General features: G+C 41.4%; 1 protein-coding gene across 2 annotated transcripts in view; it reads left to right on the top strand.

Annotated features, from left to right (window-relative positions):
* RCOR1 (REST corepressor 1) overlaps window positions 1-18,708 on the top strand; it is an 82,814-nt gene extending 64,106 nt beyond the window's left edge. For both annotated transcript variants that reach the window (XM_053980778.1, XM_053980779.1), the window contains 7 exons: window positions 1,810-1,928; window positions 5,319-5,397; window positions 9,938-10,132; window positions 11,110-11,187; window positions 11,355-11,412; window positions 11,965-12,194; window positions 14,335-18,708. In XM_053980778.1, coding sequence (XP_053836753.1) covers window positions 1,810-1,928; window positions 5,319-5,397; window positions 9,938-10,132; window positions 11,110-11,187; window positions 11,355-11,412; window positions 11,965-12,194; window positions 14,335-14,376 — 801 coding nt within the window. In that variant the 3' untranslated portion in view covers window positions 14,377-18,708. The remainder of the gene's footprint in view (window positions 1-1,809; window positions 1,929-5,318; window positions 5,398-9,937; window positions 10,133-11,109; window positions 11,188-11,354; window positions 11,413-11,964; window positions 12,195-14,334) is intronic.
* The last annotated feature ends 273 nt before the right edge of the window (window positions 18,709-18,981 follow it).

Here is an 18,981-nt window from a genome sequence, read left to right as displayed (position 1 = left end):
CCTAGGCTGTTGCAGTCTGTTCAGCCTCTTTAAAGCACATGTGACACTGGTCTGTATTGCTGATCCCACTGAAAAGCAAAAGGTGACTTGCCATCCGAGGATGAAGATCTCTCTTCAAAAGGGTGGCAAAAAGAGGCTTGTTTTCATCATGTCTTCCTTGATGTTCCTTGTCCTTCACTGACATTCGTTTCTAAATGTTCTTGGAGTCCTAGGGTCTCCCATTCCCTTGGGTCAGGTGATGAAACTCCTGAAGAGTGAAACTGCCTTATTCCTGTGTTCTTATATAGGAGGGAAAACAGGGCAGGGAATGTTCTGGGGGAAAAAGAGAACATAAAGCCTGTCCTGTTGATTGGTTAACTGCTAAAGTAAGAAATTCTCAATTTGGTTTATGTGCAGAAGCATGGCTCTCTGTCCCTGAGTGAAGTGCATTCCAATACAGAGATGCCAACCTCATGCACTGTTCCCTAGGTAATGATATTTTTTTACTGTTACTCCCAGGAAAGCGATTCTGCATGAAAGGAATTAAATGGCATGAAGCTTTGTGTTTAGCAGGGGACAGGAATCAATGGCTCAGGAGCACATTAGTTGTTAGTTTATAGATGCTGCCCCATTAACACCCCTGCAGATTGGAATTGAGGGGAGAAATCTCCAAAGCCAGAGAATGAAAGGCAAGTTAGATTATTTACCAGAGCTGGTTCTGATATTTTGGCACTCTTAGTACAGGTTTATAGCCAAGTGGATGTTTGTCATGAACACCCTTGTCCCTGAGTTTGTTCTGTGGAACTTTTTTTAATTTCAAAACACCAGCCTGTTGCATGGCTGTTGGCAACACGACATTGACATAGCACCTGTGCTTTGCCAGGTGGATATCTGCCTGTGTGCAGCTGTGGGCCAGAGTGGGAGTGCTGGTGTGATCTGGTATTAGAACCTAAAGTCAGTCTGCAGTTTGAGGACCAGGCTTGTCTCAGGTGAAGACTTAAACTGCAGTGTTTGAGTGAAAGAGATATGGCTCTTGCTCAGAGTTTTGTTTTCCTCCCCACCTGCTCTGCCCTCCAAACTGAATCAGACACTTAAATAAAACGTGTTTTATTCATTAGAAAAGACTGGACTTTCACCTTTTAAAAGTCCTGTGTAAGAGCATCCATGTAAAGTGCCTTAAAAGTAGAGAATTAGTCTTAATGTAGTTTTATACTTTTTGGAGGCAGACTTTTCTTTCCTAGCTACAGGGTAATGGCATTTGTGTAAGAGGCCAAAAAAAAAAAAAAAAATTGTGTTTTCGTGTACCCTCAGTTCACCATACAGTAACGTTTCAGCTTTTGAACATATCCTTTGTTGAGACCTTTGAATAGACTTTGTCATGTGAATGGCGTGAATAAACCTATTTAACCAAACATCAAAGATATGCTTGGGATGTTTGCAATTCAGCAGTTTCTGTGATTGTTTACATGTGTCTGTATTGGCTTTTAGGTCTGTTCTGGCTTTAAAACTGTTACCTCAGTTTTGAGGCCTCTTTTCAGATTTACTTTTGCTGTGTTCCCGTATTCTGGAGGGAACCAGCTACTTGACTGGTGAGTGGAAGCTTGCTGAGATGCTCTTTAGAGCTCTTGATGTCCTAAATAGTAGGCACTAACCTGAAACGCTCCCCCATAGATCATTTTTGGAAAGGTTGCAGAACTGCCTTGCTTGAGCCTTTGAGAGAATCCAATGTAAAGAGGTCAGATGTTCCTGGGAAAAACAGACCAATTGTATGTGAACTTCTGGGGATACTTTACATATAAACATATAAAAGGATACATGTTTAATTTACAGCTTCCTGACAAATCAATAGCCAGCCTGGTGAAATTTTACTACTCCTGGAAGAAGACAAGGACTAAAACTAGTGTGATGGACCGTCATGCTCGTAAACAAAAAAGGGAACGCGAGGAAAGGTAGGTTTGCAAGCAGAAAGGCCGTGTATTGCACACACTGATTTCCTTAGTCTGTCCCAGAAATTCCTGTTGGCTTTTAAGAAACCAGATGTAGGATTTTCCCCAAAACGTTTCCTGGTACCACACCTTTCCCCACCCCTCTTGCCTGCTATGTTTTGCTTCGCTCAAAGCCAAAAGGCAGTTGGCAGTTAGCTGTGTTCCCTTTTTGACACTGCAATTCCTCATTGCTCTCTAGTGCACTGGTTACAGTACCACCATTCTAGAACTTTTTCTCTGATACCACTTGAGAGCTGGGAAATTGAAATTAAAGCTGTTTACAATCTGATTGGCACTGTTGTCAGCAGTGCCAGCCAAGCTGATAAGCAGGACAGTAAAAGGAATTAATGAAAGAGCTGAAACCTGCCTTTATTTCCTCCACGTGATGCTCAGCAGAATGAGAATGTGCACCTGCTACAGGAAACAGGCTCCAGTGCAGGACCCCTGTCAGCCTGTGCCTGTACACACACAAGACTCTTCCTCTCCTGCATGTTAGAAAACTGTGACCAAGAAAAGGCTGCCAGGCCAAGCTCCTTTTTCTGAGACAGATGAAGTCAAGGCTCTGATTTTGAGTGACTGAGAAGAGGGTAGCACAGGGGAACTTAGGATGAACTCTCTGGCAGAGCTGTTCCAGGCAGTGCTGGGTACTTTGCATTTGGGTGAGGCTGGTGGTGTTCAGGAGGTCATTAGCTACTGAGCTTTAGCAAATGAGCTTGACTCATGCCTTTTCTGCAAACTCACCCTCCTGGATACCCATGCAAGCCCTTGAAGGTAGGTCAGCAGTGTAAGTATTTGTACAGTTACTGTCACTTGGTGACTTCACCTAGTTCTGGAGCTGAAAGAGCCTCAGAAATGCAGAGGTTTCAGGTCACTATGGCAAAAACAACCGCTCTGAACAGCAGCAACTCCATCTGCTTGATAAAGGTGTCTTCTCATCCTGCTATAAAATGCAATTAATGTCTTCGCAAATCAGACTTGAAGTGTGCCTGCTTTTGGAAGACTTCTGACATAATTGGGCAAAATTCTGCAAATGGCTTTCCCCTCAGAGGGGTTGTTGCATTTCCCAGTTGGTTGTTTGCTGGCTCCACTGCATGTGAGCAAGTCTTGTTTGGGAAGGGGGAAGAAATGTGCTTCTAAGGTTGAGGTGTGCTACACCAATGACTCACTCAACCTCTCCCATCTCTCCGTTAGGTCAGCAATACTTGCTTAACAGGCAGGGCCAGGGACAATACTGACAGCCAACTTGCCCAGTATTTGGTTGGCTTTCTTTGACCTGAGTCTCTTTTTCCATTCTGTTATTTTCTCTTCTCTGCAAAGACTGTCTATTTTTCTGCTCCCCATCCTGGTTGTTGGGGCTTTTTGTTTGTTTAGTTTTTCAGCTTTCCTACTAAGTAATTGGGGGGGGGGGATCTTTTATATGGAGTATGTGTTTGTCTTGTACCATGTAGTTTAAGGTCTTTAAATACTCATCTCCCTTTTTATTCCGTGCTCACAAATGAAATTACTGGAATTTAGAAATACACCTCTCAGTACCTATGCCTGTTTGCTAGGAAAAGTAGCACCTCAGACCATCTGGTGATGGGCTGTATGCTCAAAGAGCTGTATGGGCTGCTGTATGCTGTCATTTTGTAACCTTTGAGGAAAGCAGCTGGATTGGAAATGCTTAACTTGATTTACATCTGCAGGAAGTTAAACACCAGGCTGACAGCTTGATGTTTGATTTCTGTTCTTCCCTTCCATTATGTAAAATAGTCAAACCCCTGCACCCTCAAAAAGGATTTGTCAGTGCAGCCATGCAGGGTGTGGAATCCACTCTGGGTGAGTTTAGGGTGCCTGGATTTTCAGGTTGTAATGTGCTATTCAGTGTTGGCAAAACTTCAAAAGTATTCTTTGGTTATGGCAATCAGTGTTTACAACTGCAGAAAAGAGGGGGTGGGCTTTAATTTAGCTCATGTCTAGGGCACTGCTAGAATACAAGAGCAACCTATCAGCACACCAGAGACTGTTGTGAAAAGGCTGAAATCTGAACCTAGGTGAGAACGTAAGTTCTTTTGGAGATGGGGTTAAGAGAAGAGGCAGTCTGAGGTACCTCACTCAAATACCTCTATCCCTTTTGTGGCTAGGCAGGGAAATTCCCCACCCCCTCAGATTGCCACTAACACACCTCTCAGTGCATTTGGGATCAGGTTTTCAGCACGTGTTCTTAGTTGTATGTGAGGGACTTCGTGTGTGCAGCTCTGGGAAGGGATGCTTGGGAGTGGATTCCCTGGAATCATCATTACCCAAACTAAATGTCTTGTGAATCAGCTGGTGAGCCAGGTGGCTTGGGAGAGCAGAAGTGACTTGACTGCTCTTGTGGAGAAGGATGGCAGCCCATTCCTCCTTAGGATGTGGCTGCAGCAGGGACCTGGCCACATGAGTGCTGATGCCACAGCCAAGCTCACCAGCACGTGCTGTGCCTGCTGGTTCCTGCTCCCTGTGAGCACAGCCATGCCCTGCCCTGGAGCTGTGACATTTCTGCACCAGCTGATGATCCTCAGCACAGGCTATGAAGTTTGATAGGATAAAATAGGTTTATTTTTCTGATTAATAAAAATGCTCTGATTACATTAGCTTATTTCTTCTGTTTCTGGGCATCATTTCAAGTGGATAATGCAATTGACTTTGGTTGTGTACAGTACAAAAATTCTAAATCATGAAAACACATTTGATTTCATGTCTGATTAAAATTCCACCTAAGCCAGACTGGACAGGTGTGCCAAGGTTGTTTTCAATATGGCCTCAATTTCATGCCTATTATTACTCTGTAACTGATAACATCTTTTTCTTTTCCAGGGGAGAATAAAATGTGAGGCTGTCACTGAAAAAAAAAAAAAAAAAGAAAAACCAAGCATTTTTTGTGCTTGTTCTTGAGGGAGTTCATCTTGTGCATCTCTATTTTGCTAAATATTATGAAGTTGTATGAAATCTGTATTTTAGCTACTTGCTGTATTTTTAAGTCTTTTTCTGTCTCAGTTTGCCTAAAGTAAAAATGCTTGGTGTCCCATGTTCTTTGAAAGATGACTTGTGGAATTAATTTTATGTCTCTTGCCTTCATCTGTGTAGATTTATTTTGCCTAAGTACACTGCTGAGAAGTGTTCCTGTATGCACTATCTTCACAATTAAGAATTTATTGACTTAAACCAAAACCAAATAAAATCAACACCAACCCCCCCCAAAACCCACATCCTGGGAATAAAACTAAGGAAAGCTTTTGGGCTTGCTGTGGCATTCATGCTTTTGTTTTAGCATGTTGTTTATAGAAAAAGAGAGCCTCACAAACGAATACAGTACTGTTTGCTTTTGTCTTCCAGTGAGGATGAAATGGAGGAAGCAAATGGAAATAACCCTATTGACATTGAAGTTGAACAAAACAAGGAGAGCAAAAAGGAGGTATAATTCTGTTTCTTACTCCTGTGCAAATGAAAGTGTTTATTTACTAGCCACTTCGTGTAGAAGCTGACGGTATCTAATTTTCTTTAATACTTTGTCTAGTTGTCATACAAGAAAATAATTGTCTTCAGAATTATTCTTAGATCAAGACAAGTATAGATAAAGAAGTTGTTATGGATAAAGCTGGGAAAATTTAACACTTCACCATCCCATGATAATGTACTATGTGATTGTTTCCAGTCTGTTTTATCTTCTCTTTGGCTGTGTTAGTTTAAGCCACCCTCAGTGGTTTAAATCAACCTAACTGCATGGAGATTGAGTAGAAGCACGTCCCCCTATGGAGATGGCTTGGTGGAGGGAGAATCCATCCTTTTGTTCTAGGTAGACCAACAGAAGTGTGTTTATGTACACGTTAGACTCTAAGGTACTCTAAATCCCCAGCAATACTTGGCACTTCACTAGCACAAGGATTGCAGCTGTATTGGTGAAAAGTAAAGGAGAAAGCTTTTGTGACTAGTTACTTTTGTCTGGCAGGGTGACCTTAACCTGTTGCTACATCAGCTCAAAATGTAGTACTTGTGTCTCACTTCAAGTACTTCATTTTCTGTGGGCATAGAGTTCTGGATGAATATAGCTACACAAATACAACAGTTCTGAAAACCCAGCCTGCGATGCCCTACAGGAAATCATATACTTCATCTCCGTGTGTATAACCTGCAGGTTACCTGTTACTAAATAAAAACACCTTGTTCAGCAGCAGTGTGGGTTGTATGTGTGAGTTACAGGAAGATGTTTAAGACCTTCTTTCCTTGAATTTAGCTCCCTTTCCTGGTTTCTTCTAGCTTGATTTCTCTCCCAGTCTCTCTCTCCCAGTCATTCTATTTAATTTCTTAATTTTTTTAAAGCTTATATTTAGGGAAAACCTACTAGAAGTATTTAAAAACATGATCCCACGCAATCAAAAAAAAAGTCCTAGAGTAATGGTTTTGTCAGTCACTCTCAGTGAGATTAATTCCTCCGACAAATAATTTTGAATAGAAATAACTGAAAAATCACAACATTCCCGTCTGCTCTTCACCCACGTGAGGGTGCTCTCTAGACTTTCCAGGAAAGTTTTGCTGTTGTTTCCACTGAAGGAACCAGCACCCTTGATGTCTTCCTAGGGGCAGAGTGGACGTGAAGCCATTTGTATTAATCCTTACAAGAAACTGAGTTCTCAGAAGCCTCAGCAACACCCAGACAGGAAGGGTTCTCACTTGGCTAAGTTGCAGCTGTGTACTGCAGCTCTATAGTGTTTTGTAAATAATACTATTGTCTCATTTCTCATTATTTTAATGAATTTACAATTTTGATTTTTCTGTAAGCTTTTCAAAAGCTGGCATCTGCAAAAGAACTCCCTTCAACCTCCTTTATTATTTCTTCCTTCCCAACCAATGCTGACATGTCCTGAACTTGCTGCAGAAGAGGGAAAGACAGTTCTTCACCATCTTGGCTGCAACTCTTGTAAGGCCAAAAAAGATCAGATGTCTGGTTTGGACAGTTACCATCAAGACATTTTTGCAGAAAATCTTAATGTGGGAGGAGGCTTTGTGCCCTCCTTGTCACACTGGTACAGGCCATGGCACTCAAACCAATCTGAAGCTCATGCAGCATATGCAGTCTGGCTGTGTGTGCCATGGCAGGCAGCCTTGTGGGGACTTTTCAGGACAGGGATTGTGCTGGAGGACAGAATGGAGCTGGCAGCCTTCATAGCCTGTTCAGAGTTCAGCTGTGCTGTTTAGTTTGGAGAGGAGGAGTCTCAGGGGAGACCTCTATCACTCTCTACAGCTACCTGAAAGGAGGTTGTAGCAAGGTGAAGGTCAGTCTCTTCTCCCAGGCATCCAGGGACATGATGAGAGAAAATGTCCTCAAGGGGGGTTCAAGTTGGACATCAGGAAGATTTTTTTTCACTGAAAAGGTGGTCAAGCACTGGAATGGGCTGCCTGGGAACATAGGAGAGTCACCATCCCTGGAGGTATTCAGAAATGACTGGACATGGCAGTTAGTTTTGTGGTTTAGTTGACAAGTGTTCAGTCAAAGGTTGGACTCCATGATCTTGGAGGTCTTCTCCAACCTTAATGATTCAGTGATTCTGATTTTACAGTACTTGAACTTAGGGCTTATTGAAATGCCTTGAGAGAGAGAGCAGGTAACCAGAAGGGGATAAGTTTGCTTTTGATCATTAGATTTATTTTAATGATGTGGTCAGACATGCAGGGGCTATGATGTGCCAGCAGCCCAGGACTCTTACTATAAGGAACCTCCCTGTCCCAAATCTGCAGAGGTGTTTTTTTTTCAGCTGAGACTTGTTGGTTGCTCTCTGACTTACCCAGTAATACTGGGATTTCTCAGAGTATCTGAAATCTTTCATCTGTTTCCTCTTTTGAGAATCATTGGAAGGAGAATACCTTTTTTTTTTTGTTTGTTTGTTTTTTAAATTTAATTGTTAGTGCAACTGTTTGGATTTCCTTGCATATTGACTCTGTAATAGTGAGGTCATGACCTAGACCTGCTTCCTTTGTATCTTCCTCGTTCCTGGAAGTGCCTCCCACTTCATGCTCTGTTTTTATGTAGCTTGAGATAGCTTTATCTTCTTTTTACACAGTGAAATCTGAGGAAGGGAACATTGTATTAAGGGGTTTGTAAGACTGAAGTGCACTGGATAGCAGTGGCAATATCTAAATAAACAGGAGCGCTGCTAAATCCCTTCCAAATCCCTGCATTTTAATTCTCTCTGATTTCCAAAAATTGGTTTAATTCTCAAGAGAAATGTGTGTGGCCAGGAAAGAAGAGTTTCCAGAACTGACTAGATGTTCCAATTTTTGCTGGAGCCTAGAGGCATTTGGAGCTGTCAGAAATTGTTCTGCTGGAGCTCTGGTTCTTGTCTGCAACAAAAGAGCTTTGCATTTTTTGAACTGTGTAAAACAGTAATTTGAAACTGCTTTCATTTTTCTTTAATGTTGAAGCTTCTGGGATGTTTGCACTGCAGGCATTGCCTTTTGGTCAACAGACAGGCTGAACCTTTAGTGAGGCATTGCTTCATGGTCCTGGGAAGCAGTGTATGTACATGAAATATGAGTGGATCTGAAATGTCTATCCATGCTGAATAATTTACCTGGCTCAGTTATCAAAGTGCTCCCTTCTGAAGCAGAGCTTACTTCACTTGTTCATAGCTATGCCTGGCTGGTTTCTCCTGCTCACCACTCCTATGCAAAGAGACATAGGGGTATCCCCCCTGCAATGGCAAGAGTTACCTCTTGCCTCTGGGCTTGCCCTAGGCATTGTATCTCATGGAATACTTTGCACCAGTGGGTGGAAGAAAAAGGTTGAGAGCAGGCAATTGTCCACATTGCTGCTGCTGCTGTGGGGCTCTGGCCATTGTGCCCATGAGGAGGGTGAAAGCTTTTATCCATGGCAGCTGTGCTGGAGTCCTTTGGGAGTCAGAACCTCATACTTACTTGGGCTTTGGTGCTCAGCCTCTTGTGGTTTCAAATGCAAGCATTCAATGCTAATGGGCAAATGCCACAAACTGTGTAGAAACTGCATGTAGCTGCAAATTAGGAGGAAAACAATAGCACCAAGTGAAGCCAATGTGTTTAAAGCTTGCAGTGATAAAGCAGAGGATTCGCATGTACTTCCTCCTCTCTGCTTTTTCTCTTCTTGCCACCCTTCTGTTTTGTGTCTTGGCCAGGCTTCAGTTACTGGGTCAAAAATCTTAGGTATGAGTTGATTGTTGAGTATAACTTCTGGAAGAAATGGTTTTGCTATCTTAGAATCAGCTGTGCTCTTGAAGGATCTGTAGTAAGTGTCCTGGCTAATCTACCTGTCCTTGCTTTAGACATAAAGGATAAAAATAGGAAGTGCTCTGTGAAATACTCCTTTTTCAAAAAAAGACTTAAAGTTTATTTTAGGTAAAACTGCACCATTTTGATGGAACAGTTGATATACAAGTGGTGTGCCAGAAAACCAGGCTTCCAAGAAATGGTGTAACAATCTAAGAATTACCCTGTTGTCACCTCACTCCTTTATCCTTTGCCTTTAAATAAATTTGGTTTATTCCTTCCTGTGTCTGTCAGGTGGTAAAACAATTCTCAGTAAACTGTTTTAGTTATGTTCTTTCTGTCTCCACACTTCACTTTGTTTTCTTCTGGTGATGTGTTCAGATCTGATAATGAAAACAAGAAGGGTTTTGGAGGTTTGAAAATAGCCAGAACATTTAATAAATGCAGAATTGGGCATCTGTCTCCCAAAACGAGAATGGGCAGAGAAGGCATCCACAGTATCTCTGTAAACACTGAAAGCTACTAAAGGAAAAGAGAAATTTGTATAAGGCAGTTTGTATGACATGCCACTTAAAGCAAAAATGTCTTCCTGTCTGCATACTGGTATTGTCGTTCTCCAGCCTTTGATGATGGCTAAAAATCAGTCATAGAATGTTTTGATGTGGAAAGGATCTCTAAAGATACTAAGTTTTGTAAAATGACTGACTGCTGTTTGCCAGGTGCCACCTGCTGAAACTGTCCCTCAGGTGAAGAAGGAGAAGCACAGTACACAGGCCAAGAACAGAGCAAAGAGGAAACCTCCCAAAGGAATGTTCCTTTCCCAGGAAGATGTGGAAGCTGTTTCTGCCAACGCAACAGCTGCTACCACTGTACTCAGACAACTGGACATGGAATTAGTCTCAATCAAACGGCAGGTACGAACAGGATCGTACAGGAGCAACTGCTGGGTTTGCTGCTAGTGCCTGTTGCAGTCTGCAGAGCAGGCAGGAATTTGTAGCTTGGCAGTGATGATGCACAATGCTATGTGCCTTAGTTGACAAGCTGCTGTCCTTGTGGTCTGAATGCAGCTCTGGGTTTTATATTGCTTAAGTTTTAGTTCTGTGGGCAAGCCTACTTTTGACCTGAAGTAAAACAAGGAAAAGTTCATAGCAGGGACTTGAAGGAACATTTGCTGGCACCTAGCTTTTCTTGCAGTTCAGAATTCCTTCTATTGTTGTAACTGTAACTTTCCTCGGGTGGCAGTGGTTTCAGCAGTATGTGATTTCCATCTGCTGCAGGTGTTTCCTTTGCCTTTTCACATGGTACTTTTAGAAGTTGAAGATAAGTTCAGCTTAGTCTTTCCTAGTCAGGTATCATACAAACTCTCTATGTACCTTTTGCTTCCCTGATGGATCTGCCTTTTAAACAAATGTTTTTCAGATATCTGTGTGTAAATACAGGGTTTGTTGCCTAAATCTGAGCATTTTGCTGTTTCTGAAGCAGAGATCTGTCTCAAGCTCTTTATTAAACTTAGTAGAATTGGTATTTTGGCCTGAAGCCTTTTTCCTGGCACTCTGGGAGAAGCTGAACTCTTTAGCAGTCTTTGATTCATTACTTGCTGCAGATGGGTTTGGTCTTCTTATGCTGGGCTTTATTCAGATCTGGAAGTTGGGGCAGTTCTTGCTCCAAATTACTTGTAGATAGCAGAGAATAAATTAAATGGGATCTCCTGATTTGCCAGCTGTTCCTGCTGTACATTATTACAATATAGCAAACTTCCTTTTTGGAAAAGGCAGGCTGTGAGAAAAACTGGAAGGCTGAGCTTGTGAGGTTCCTGCCAAGGCTGCTGGAAGAAGGCTTGTACAAAGATTTTTTGTTAATCCTTCTTAAAGTGATGAAACTTTCTTTTCAGATTCAGAATATCAAACAGACGAACAGCGCGCTCAAAGAAAAGCTAGAAGGTGGTATAGAACAATATAGACTTCCAGAGGTGAGATCATTTCTGACCTTTGTTAATTGTGAAGATAAATGCTAATGATATACTTTGACTAACAGTTAATTCCTTGTTGCATTTTTGAGAGGTTTTTATGAGCTCAGATACAAATGAAAGTCTATAAATGAAGTTACCTAATTGTTGTTGTTATTGTTGTTGTCTAGGTTGTCCAGAAATTTAATGCACGTTGGACCACAGATGAGCAGCTTCTTGCTGTACAAGGTAAGGCACTACAAGATTTGTATTTCAGTTGTTGATGGTCAAAACCCTGCTGCATTTCAGAGCTGAGTTTCTCTTCAGTGGCTAAGGAAGGAGGGCTTCGACACTGCTGTGTACTAATGCCTGAAGAATGTATTTGAACAGGGAAACAATATTCCCCCTTCCCCTCCCTGGGCAATATAAAGGGCATTGTATAAATGTTGGCAAATAGTGTCTGCTTGTCCAAGCTTTCAGAAAGTGAAACTCAGCTGGAGTCACTGCTATGATCTTTCTCTGTGTAACTTTTCAAGTACTACAGGCAGATTTAAACAGGTCTTGTGCATTTGACTCTACCCATCTTCTACTACACCTCTATTTGTCTTGTCTTCTCCAGGGCTGGTTTTAACTGTGTCTCTTTCCCAGTTTAGACCTTTTTTTTTATTCTGGATTAATCTGAAGAAGGTTTGAAACCTTGACAGAAGTTCAACTTTGGATCTTTATGCAGTGACTTGAGCATGATTTGTGGTCTTTATGGAAATAACACACTGCTTTTGTTTTTCTTTTTGTTGCTTTTAGCAATCAGGAAATACGGCCGAGACTTTCAGGCAATCTCTGATGTGATTGGAAACAAATCTGTGGTGCAAGTGAAAAACTTTTTTGTAAATTATCGACGTCGTTTCAACATAGATGAAGTCCTGCAGGAGTGGGAGGCAGAGCATGGCAAAGAGGAGACAAATGGAACCAATAGCCAGAAGCCTGTAAAATCTCCTGATAATTCCACTAAAATGTCTGAAGAGGAAGATGAGGTAAATCCAATTTAAAAGTCACATCAAATTCCTGATCTGAGCTCAGTTCAGACAGAAGTATGTGTGTATTTTTATATATAGTCTTTGCAAAAGCCATTATTGTCCATCTTCAATTAGTGCATATTTCACTTCATCTGGATATATAATTCCAGTACTGATTTGGGGAATTGGGAAATCCAAGCTTCTATGAAAGTGGAAAAAGAACAATGAATTTGCAGCCCTCTGACAGTATGTGTATCTCATCAGAACATAGATGTTTTAATACCTCTTTCTGCTGAAACCCCATACATCTTTATCTCACTTGGATGTTTTCCCTGCACTCAGTTCTCCCAGCTCTTCCAGGTTTGGCTTTGTGGGACCATAGAGTCTTCTGAGCCAAAGCTTGCTCTTTAATTTTTGGTGAGTGGTTTCACTCGAATGAAGGGAAGAAAGCTATAAGCAATATGAGTGCATGAAAGTTCACTCTGGAGTTACCTAAAGGCAAAGTTTCCTTAAGTTTACAGCTGTTTCTAGAAGGCAAATTTTAGGAAGAGCCTCTTCTTGATGGAGGTTCAGAGAGTTAACTCTTTTCCAAAAGGCCATGTAGGTTTGAAATTAACAAATAGACTGTAGGATGTTTAAGTATGGACGTTAGTTACAAAATTTAGTATTAGCAATGAAGACTAATATTTAGTCTTGCAGAAGAAAACCATGGTAGAGGTTTGTGTGTTAAAAAGTCTGATCAATGACTCCCTTTGGCCTAATTTATGAGACAACTTGGTGAAAAAGCTGTGTATTGTAAGCACAGTCAACAGCATAAAGCAAATCTTGGTTGAGCATGGAGTAAAGACCTCTCTGTGCTGTATATTTTTGTTGCTCTGATTAGGGCTGGATCACTTGGACATTCATGGTCCTTCAGACATTCAAAAAGCAGAACTTCACTGCTTCACAAAACCTAATAACATGCAATTCAAAGATGCATATATTTGGGAACTAAGTCCAAAGGTATGATAGATGCACAAAACGAAACTCAGAAAACTTGCCTTCACAGGCGTGTGTGAGTGAAATTGTCCCTTTCTTCCAGAATTGAGAGATGGAGCAAAGCAGCATTGGTGCTAGTACATGGCCACCAATTTGAGATACGTGGCTCTTCTCACTGTCTTTTCTTGTGTCCTGTAGAATTATATGTTGGTAATGCAGAACTTCTCTGAGCCCTCTGAGATTCTTTCTAGCTTCAAATACACCCTTGCTTCTGAAAGCTGAGGTCAAAAAAGGGGAGTCTCACTTGACATAGGGAGAAAATGGCTTCAGCAGGAACTGGAGTGGCTGATGTGGCCAGGTGTGTGGATACTGGAGCAGTGAGGATCCCAAATGAGTTAGGAGAGTGGAGGCATGACAGCAAGGTCTGGTAAAATTACTACTAGAGCAGCAGTTGTGATCCTCAGATTAGTAATGGCAAGTGCTCACTCTGGAGCAGACCAAGTGCTGCGTGGTGGGAACCAGACCAAAAGAAGCTGTGAATGTGGTGTTCCTGCCTTCAGAGGTGGCATAAGCAAAGCGCTGACTGGGTGTCTGTCTCAGTGGTTCTGGGGCCAAGGTGAGACATCACTGGGGTTATGACACAAGTGACCTGCATGGGCTGGGAGAGGGTTCCTGGTCCCTCTTTGTGCAGAGCTGCGTGGCTGGTGCCTGCTCTTGAGGGCACTTGGACAGGCAGTGTCTGGTCAAGTCAGGTGGACTCAGCAATAGCCAGAAGACTTTGCTGGCCTAACACTGAAATCCCTTGGGTGCTTTCTTCCCTGGCATGCCTTGGCTGTCTGGCCACCAGCCTTATGAAAAGATTCATCAGGCTTCTGAGGGCTTTGGGCTTTGCCATAGCAAGTGGCCATAGTTCCTTTTATTTGAAGGGGGGAGGTGAGGCTGCTGGTTATAAAGCAGCATCAACTCTGGTCTTCATTCCTGTGTGTTTACATTCCCAACAACAAATCCCAGTGCACCTCAGAACAGGGAAAGCTGTTGGAATTCTTCCCATGTTGCAGGGTTGTTGTATATTTTGTCACTGTCGGTACCATGGATTTGGGCTGAAGTTAGGAGATGCGAGAAAGCCTATGTGTATTCATTGTAAACTAAATATCTGCTTTTTCTCTCCCCTTCCCTCCAGGCTACTTCTGTTCTTGATGTCAGATATGCATCTGCTTCATGAGAAGGTGCTGTAGCCTAGAACAATTTGTGTTGACTACTGTGTTATCCAGGATATCAGGTATTAGCAAACCTCAGACAGCCATCTGCATCATATCTGTGGACAAGCAGCTATTACCAAAAAAAAGGCAAACGCTTCCAGTCCTGTGCTACATCTGCCTTAATCTCCCCTCATTCCTCCATACTGCCTCCACTTTCTTTCAAAAGCACCCAGGTAGCTCAGCTCTCCATTTCACCAACGTCATGCTTAAGCATGGGGACTTCTAGAACCAGTAACACCTGTCTATAAATTTTGACCAACCTGCAAAACAAGGAGTTCCTTAGCAGCCCCACAGTAACTCTACACATTAGGAGTTCTTAGAACACTTGGTCCGTAGGGTATAAGTATGTATTGCTGCATGGCCTTGTGGTCTCCGCTTCCTGTGTATTCTTACGATGACACTATGATTAGTGAGCTTTCTGTAAAGGAGGGGCCTGTGCACACACCAGCTGTGTCAGGACACGTTAGCAAGCAATGATGAATTTCTAAGGTTTGGTCAGTCCAAGGTTGTAGATGTAACTCATTACACTTCTGGTTTGTGCAATTCTTTCCACTGTATTTGTGTGTTCTTGCTTCATAGAAAGCTCCCTAATTTAGCATTTTATTCCTGTATATTTTAATGGCTTTTATTTAGTGCAAAAGGGAATACTTAACCTGAAACTGTTTGATACGCTATTTAACCCCTGGCATTCAGCATTTGCATTGTAACTTGTTAAGTGAGTGCTACACAACTTTCTTTTTCCTGATCCTCTGTGGGATTAAGTCAAAACAACTTTCTCTGGTGCCTCTCCTTTTGGGGAATATGTGCCTTTTTGCATTTGGCTACCATAGATCACTTTCTGTCCCAGTGTCTCATTACTCTTCAGAGCGCTGTTTGCCAAAGACATCAAACTGCTTCTCCCACTGGAAGTTTGGATGAGGGTTGGAGCACAAAATTCAACCTTCAAGAGTTTTTGGTTTCTTGCAAGTGTAATGGAGAAGAACCGGGTTAATTTTCATTGGCCATTTTAACCCTTCTGAAGCATACATCGCTTTCATGTTCTGAACCAAAATATGCAATTTAAAATCTACGAGGTGCTTTTCCAAATACTTGGTGCATGCAGCTTTCAAATCCCAGCCCTCTGCTCAGATGGCCCGTGCTGTGGCCTATCTAGCTGGCTTGAACTGGAACTGTTCTTGCAAGTCCCATGGGAGGACTTTGCACCTTGAACAAGGTGGTTGCTGACTGCCGAGCAGACAGTGTCCAGGGAAGCTAGAAGCAGCAGTATTACTTCTTGTCCAATGGAAAGCTGCAAAATAACACTAGTCACAAAGCATTTTAAAATGGTTAATTTAATGACGTTGGAAGAAACCACCAGGTGTCTTTGCAGGTGGAAAAAAGGACCTTTCTTGCCTCTCTTCCTCTACAGAGGATTCAAGCCAAGATGGCACACAGTGGTGTACAGCACCAGCCTTTCTTACACAGCTTGAAATGAGCTAGCCCGTGGTCTGGCCCGCAGCTGAGGTTGGTGGAGCTCGGGGCCGGGCCCTGGACTTGGTGCTGAGGTTTGGCTGCTGGGCTGTGCCATACTGTGTGCCGTGCTGGCTCTGCTCTCTGTACCGAGCGGGGCAGGCTAATGCCAACTGGGCAACAGAGCTGGCTCTGGCACCTCCTGCAGTGTGGTCACAGCCCCAGGAAGGGCAGGGGACGTGGCCTCTTGTAGCACTGAGGTGTGGTCTTACCCTTGGGCCGTGTGTGAGGAAAGTAATTCCATGTCAGAAACTGGGCAGCAACACACAGGCACAGCGCAGGTAGAGATTTCCTAGGGCAAGTTAGAGTGTGGAGCTCCAAAAGGGCCTGTTTCAGCCACTTGGCAGCCATTTTCTGAGCAGTTCCATTCTGGTAGCTCCAGAGAGATCCTCTGAGGTGATGGGAGGATGGAAGGCAGCTATTCCCTATTCTCTGTATTGCTGCGGCTGTTGCTGTGAACTGGCAGCTCTGGTGGCTCAAATGTTCCTTTAGACCTGTGCCACTTGGAGCTGGGAGTCTCTTATGGGAGGGAATGCTAGGTGTTAGCCAGTGTGAATTAGGAACACAGACCGGGCAAATTGCACTGTGAATCCAGTTGACAGTTGTGGTGTAAAGTGATGCTGCTCTTTAGAAACACTCTTGTATTAAATATTAAACCTCCTGCTGGTACCAATGTGCAGAGACAGGTCCTCGCTGGTGTGGGAGTGGTGTGGGAGCTTGCATCCCAGCTGGGGGAGCTCATCAGGAGAGGCTTCTGCTGGAGACTTAGGTACCTGTGAGGACTTCTCATTGGTTTTTTGCCCTCAGATCTGTCCATCTTATCAGAAAAGTTGTGTTTTGGCTTCATCCCCATGGGGTAGGGGGAAATGTGTATCATTTGTGATATTAGGAAGAAAAAAGTTGTTTAATTATTTTTCAGTTTACTGCTATCTTATTGTAGTTGATACATGCAATATAATAGCACTGTATTTTAAATGTTTAGTTTTTTACATTCTCTTGAACTATGTTTTTAAGTGCGATAAAATCATTTTAGCTTTTGAAATGGTTTGACCTTGTTTAGGTGAAGACCCTCTTTTTCTTTTGTTAAATGGGTCAAGCATTAGATATATCAACTGGTTGCATTCTGACTAGAAGGGTCCACAAAGATAACTGCATAAAATAAGAATATTCACTTAAATTTTGTTTCTTAAACTATCGATGTGAATGTCATAATTATATATATTTTGTGGAAAATGGGAAATTATTTCTCCTAAGTATAAGTTATTGTGCAAAATATGGTATCGTTAAAGAAAATGATAGTTTAAGTTTTAGTTTTAGAAATCTTAAAGATATAAAAGTGTATTGCATATACATAAACAAATTTCATTTGTTCTATTTAATTTTTATGTAGTTGTGTAAAGTGCTCGGTAACTTCTTTTTTCACTTATCCATTAAAACAACCTTGTTACTTGAATATTCGTGTTTAACTGGTTTGAAACAGTGATCAATTTTTGTAATATAATCTTATAACCAAGGGAAAAAAATACACGCCTCAGTTGTGCTTAACAGTAAAGCAACAATGTACAATCAGATGCTTAAGACCGTAGTAGCCATACCTGGTAGTGCAACCACAATGGTTGTGTCTTGATATATTTAATACCAATGGGGATAATGGTTTCTTAATATATTTTTACAAGTTTGCAACCAGGAAGACCCCATAAGTATCCACTAGAACACTTTTTTAATAGTTAAAATAAGAGTGAAACTCTTACTCTCTTAAAGGAATGTCCTGACAAACATTTTTCTTTCCTGTACAAATACATCAGAAACATTATGTATTAAAATATGCTCATTGTCACTTTAAATTTCAGTTTTTATTCTATGAATTCGCTAATATGCTGTTGGTATTCTTGCACACCAAATATGAGCCAAACAGTGCATTACACTAACTTGATCACTGGATTTGTGAACAAAATCTCCAAGTCAATGAAATGCAAAAATATCACAGGAGATTTTTTTGATAATGCGTTTATTTTTCAAATTGGTATGAATTTGTACATAGCCCATTCAGCAATGAATGGGCTGATATTTTACAAAAAAAAAAGAGAAAAATTATTTTATTAGCTCCAGCTTGTCTTCAGTAAGTCAAAATCTAGTGATCTTGTGCAATGCCTCTAAAGCAAATACTTTCTGCCACTCCCTGGATTAATGCAGCTTTTCCTGTTGATAGTAAAGCACAATTGCAGTGAAAGTTACAGTTCAGAAGATGGAAGGTCAGTATAGTCTATGCATGTTGTATAATAATGAGTGTTTACATTCATATTCTCCTAAAATAAAATTTATACTGGAGTGTATAGTATTCCATTATGTAGATTTTATCAATTTTGTTAACTGCTTATAGATTGCTTAAAAGAAGTTTTTTCAAGATTTTAAAAGATGTATAAGGTTAAGTTTGCAAATATAATGGAAATGCTGTATAGCTTTTGAAGTGATGAAATACTCGTTGGGATTTTAAAGAAAGTATGTTGTAATAATGCTGTTGTAAGTAATATTTTAAATGTCTTTTTTGCCTGTTTTCTATTATTCAGCACACTTACTGTGATGAATGTTCATAGCATTATAAAATTGCTTAGCCACTGAAAAGTAACATTTGGTTTTGGATTATTTTACTGTATGAGGAATTATAGTGGGGTAAATTCCTTTGTGAAATTCTACATAATTCATTTTTCTATGATTTCCAATGTTTGCTGACATCAAATAAAATTTTTTCAAGCCATTGATGTAATAAAATATGTAGTAAAATGTTATTGATGTAAAATGTGGTTCTGATGTGTAACTGACCCCCTACCTTTCAGATTTTGGTCAGGAGATACAAAAGAGATTTCCCCCTTCCTGACAGTGTCATCCCTCAGTTAAGGAGGACCTGAAGAATAAACTGTTGCCTCTTTGCTTCATGTACAAAGCACTTGGCTGGACAAGTTAACAAGATTGTCATCTTTCACATGAAAGAAACACATTTAAATACTTAGGAAAAGGCAGCACTTGCCCTCAAAGCTTAGCAGCGTGCAATGTTGCTATTG

This window comes from Vidua macroura, chromosome 6 (genome assembly GCF_024509145.1).
Source record: "Vidua macroura isolate BioBank_ID:100142 chromosome 6, ASM2450914v1, whole genome shotgun sequence".
NCBI lineage: Eukaryota > Metazoa > Chordata > Aves > Passeriformes > Viduidae > Vidua > Vidua macroura.
The sequence above is the reverse complement of the archived record's forward strand: the minus strand, read 5'-3'. Positions and strand labels throughout refer to the sequence as shown.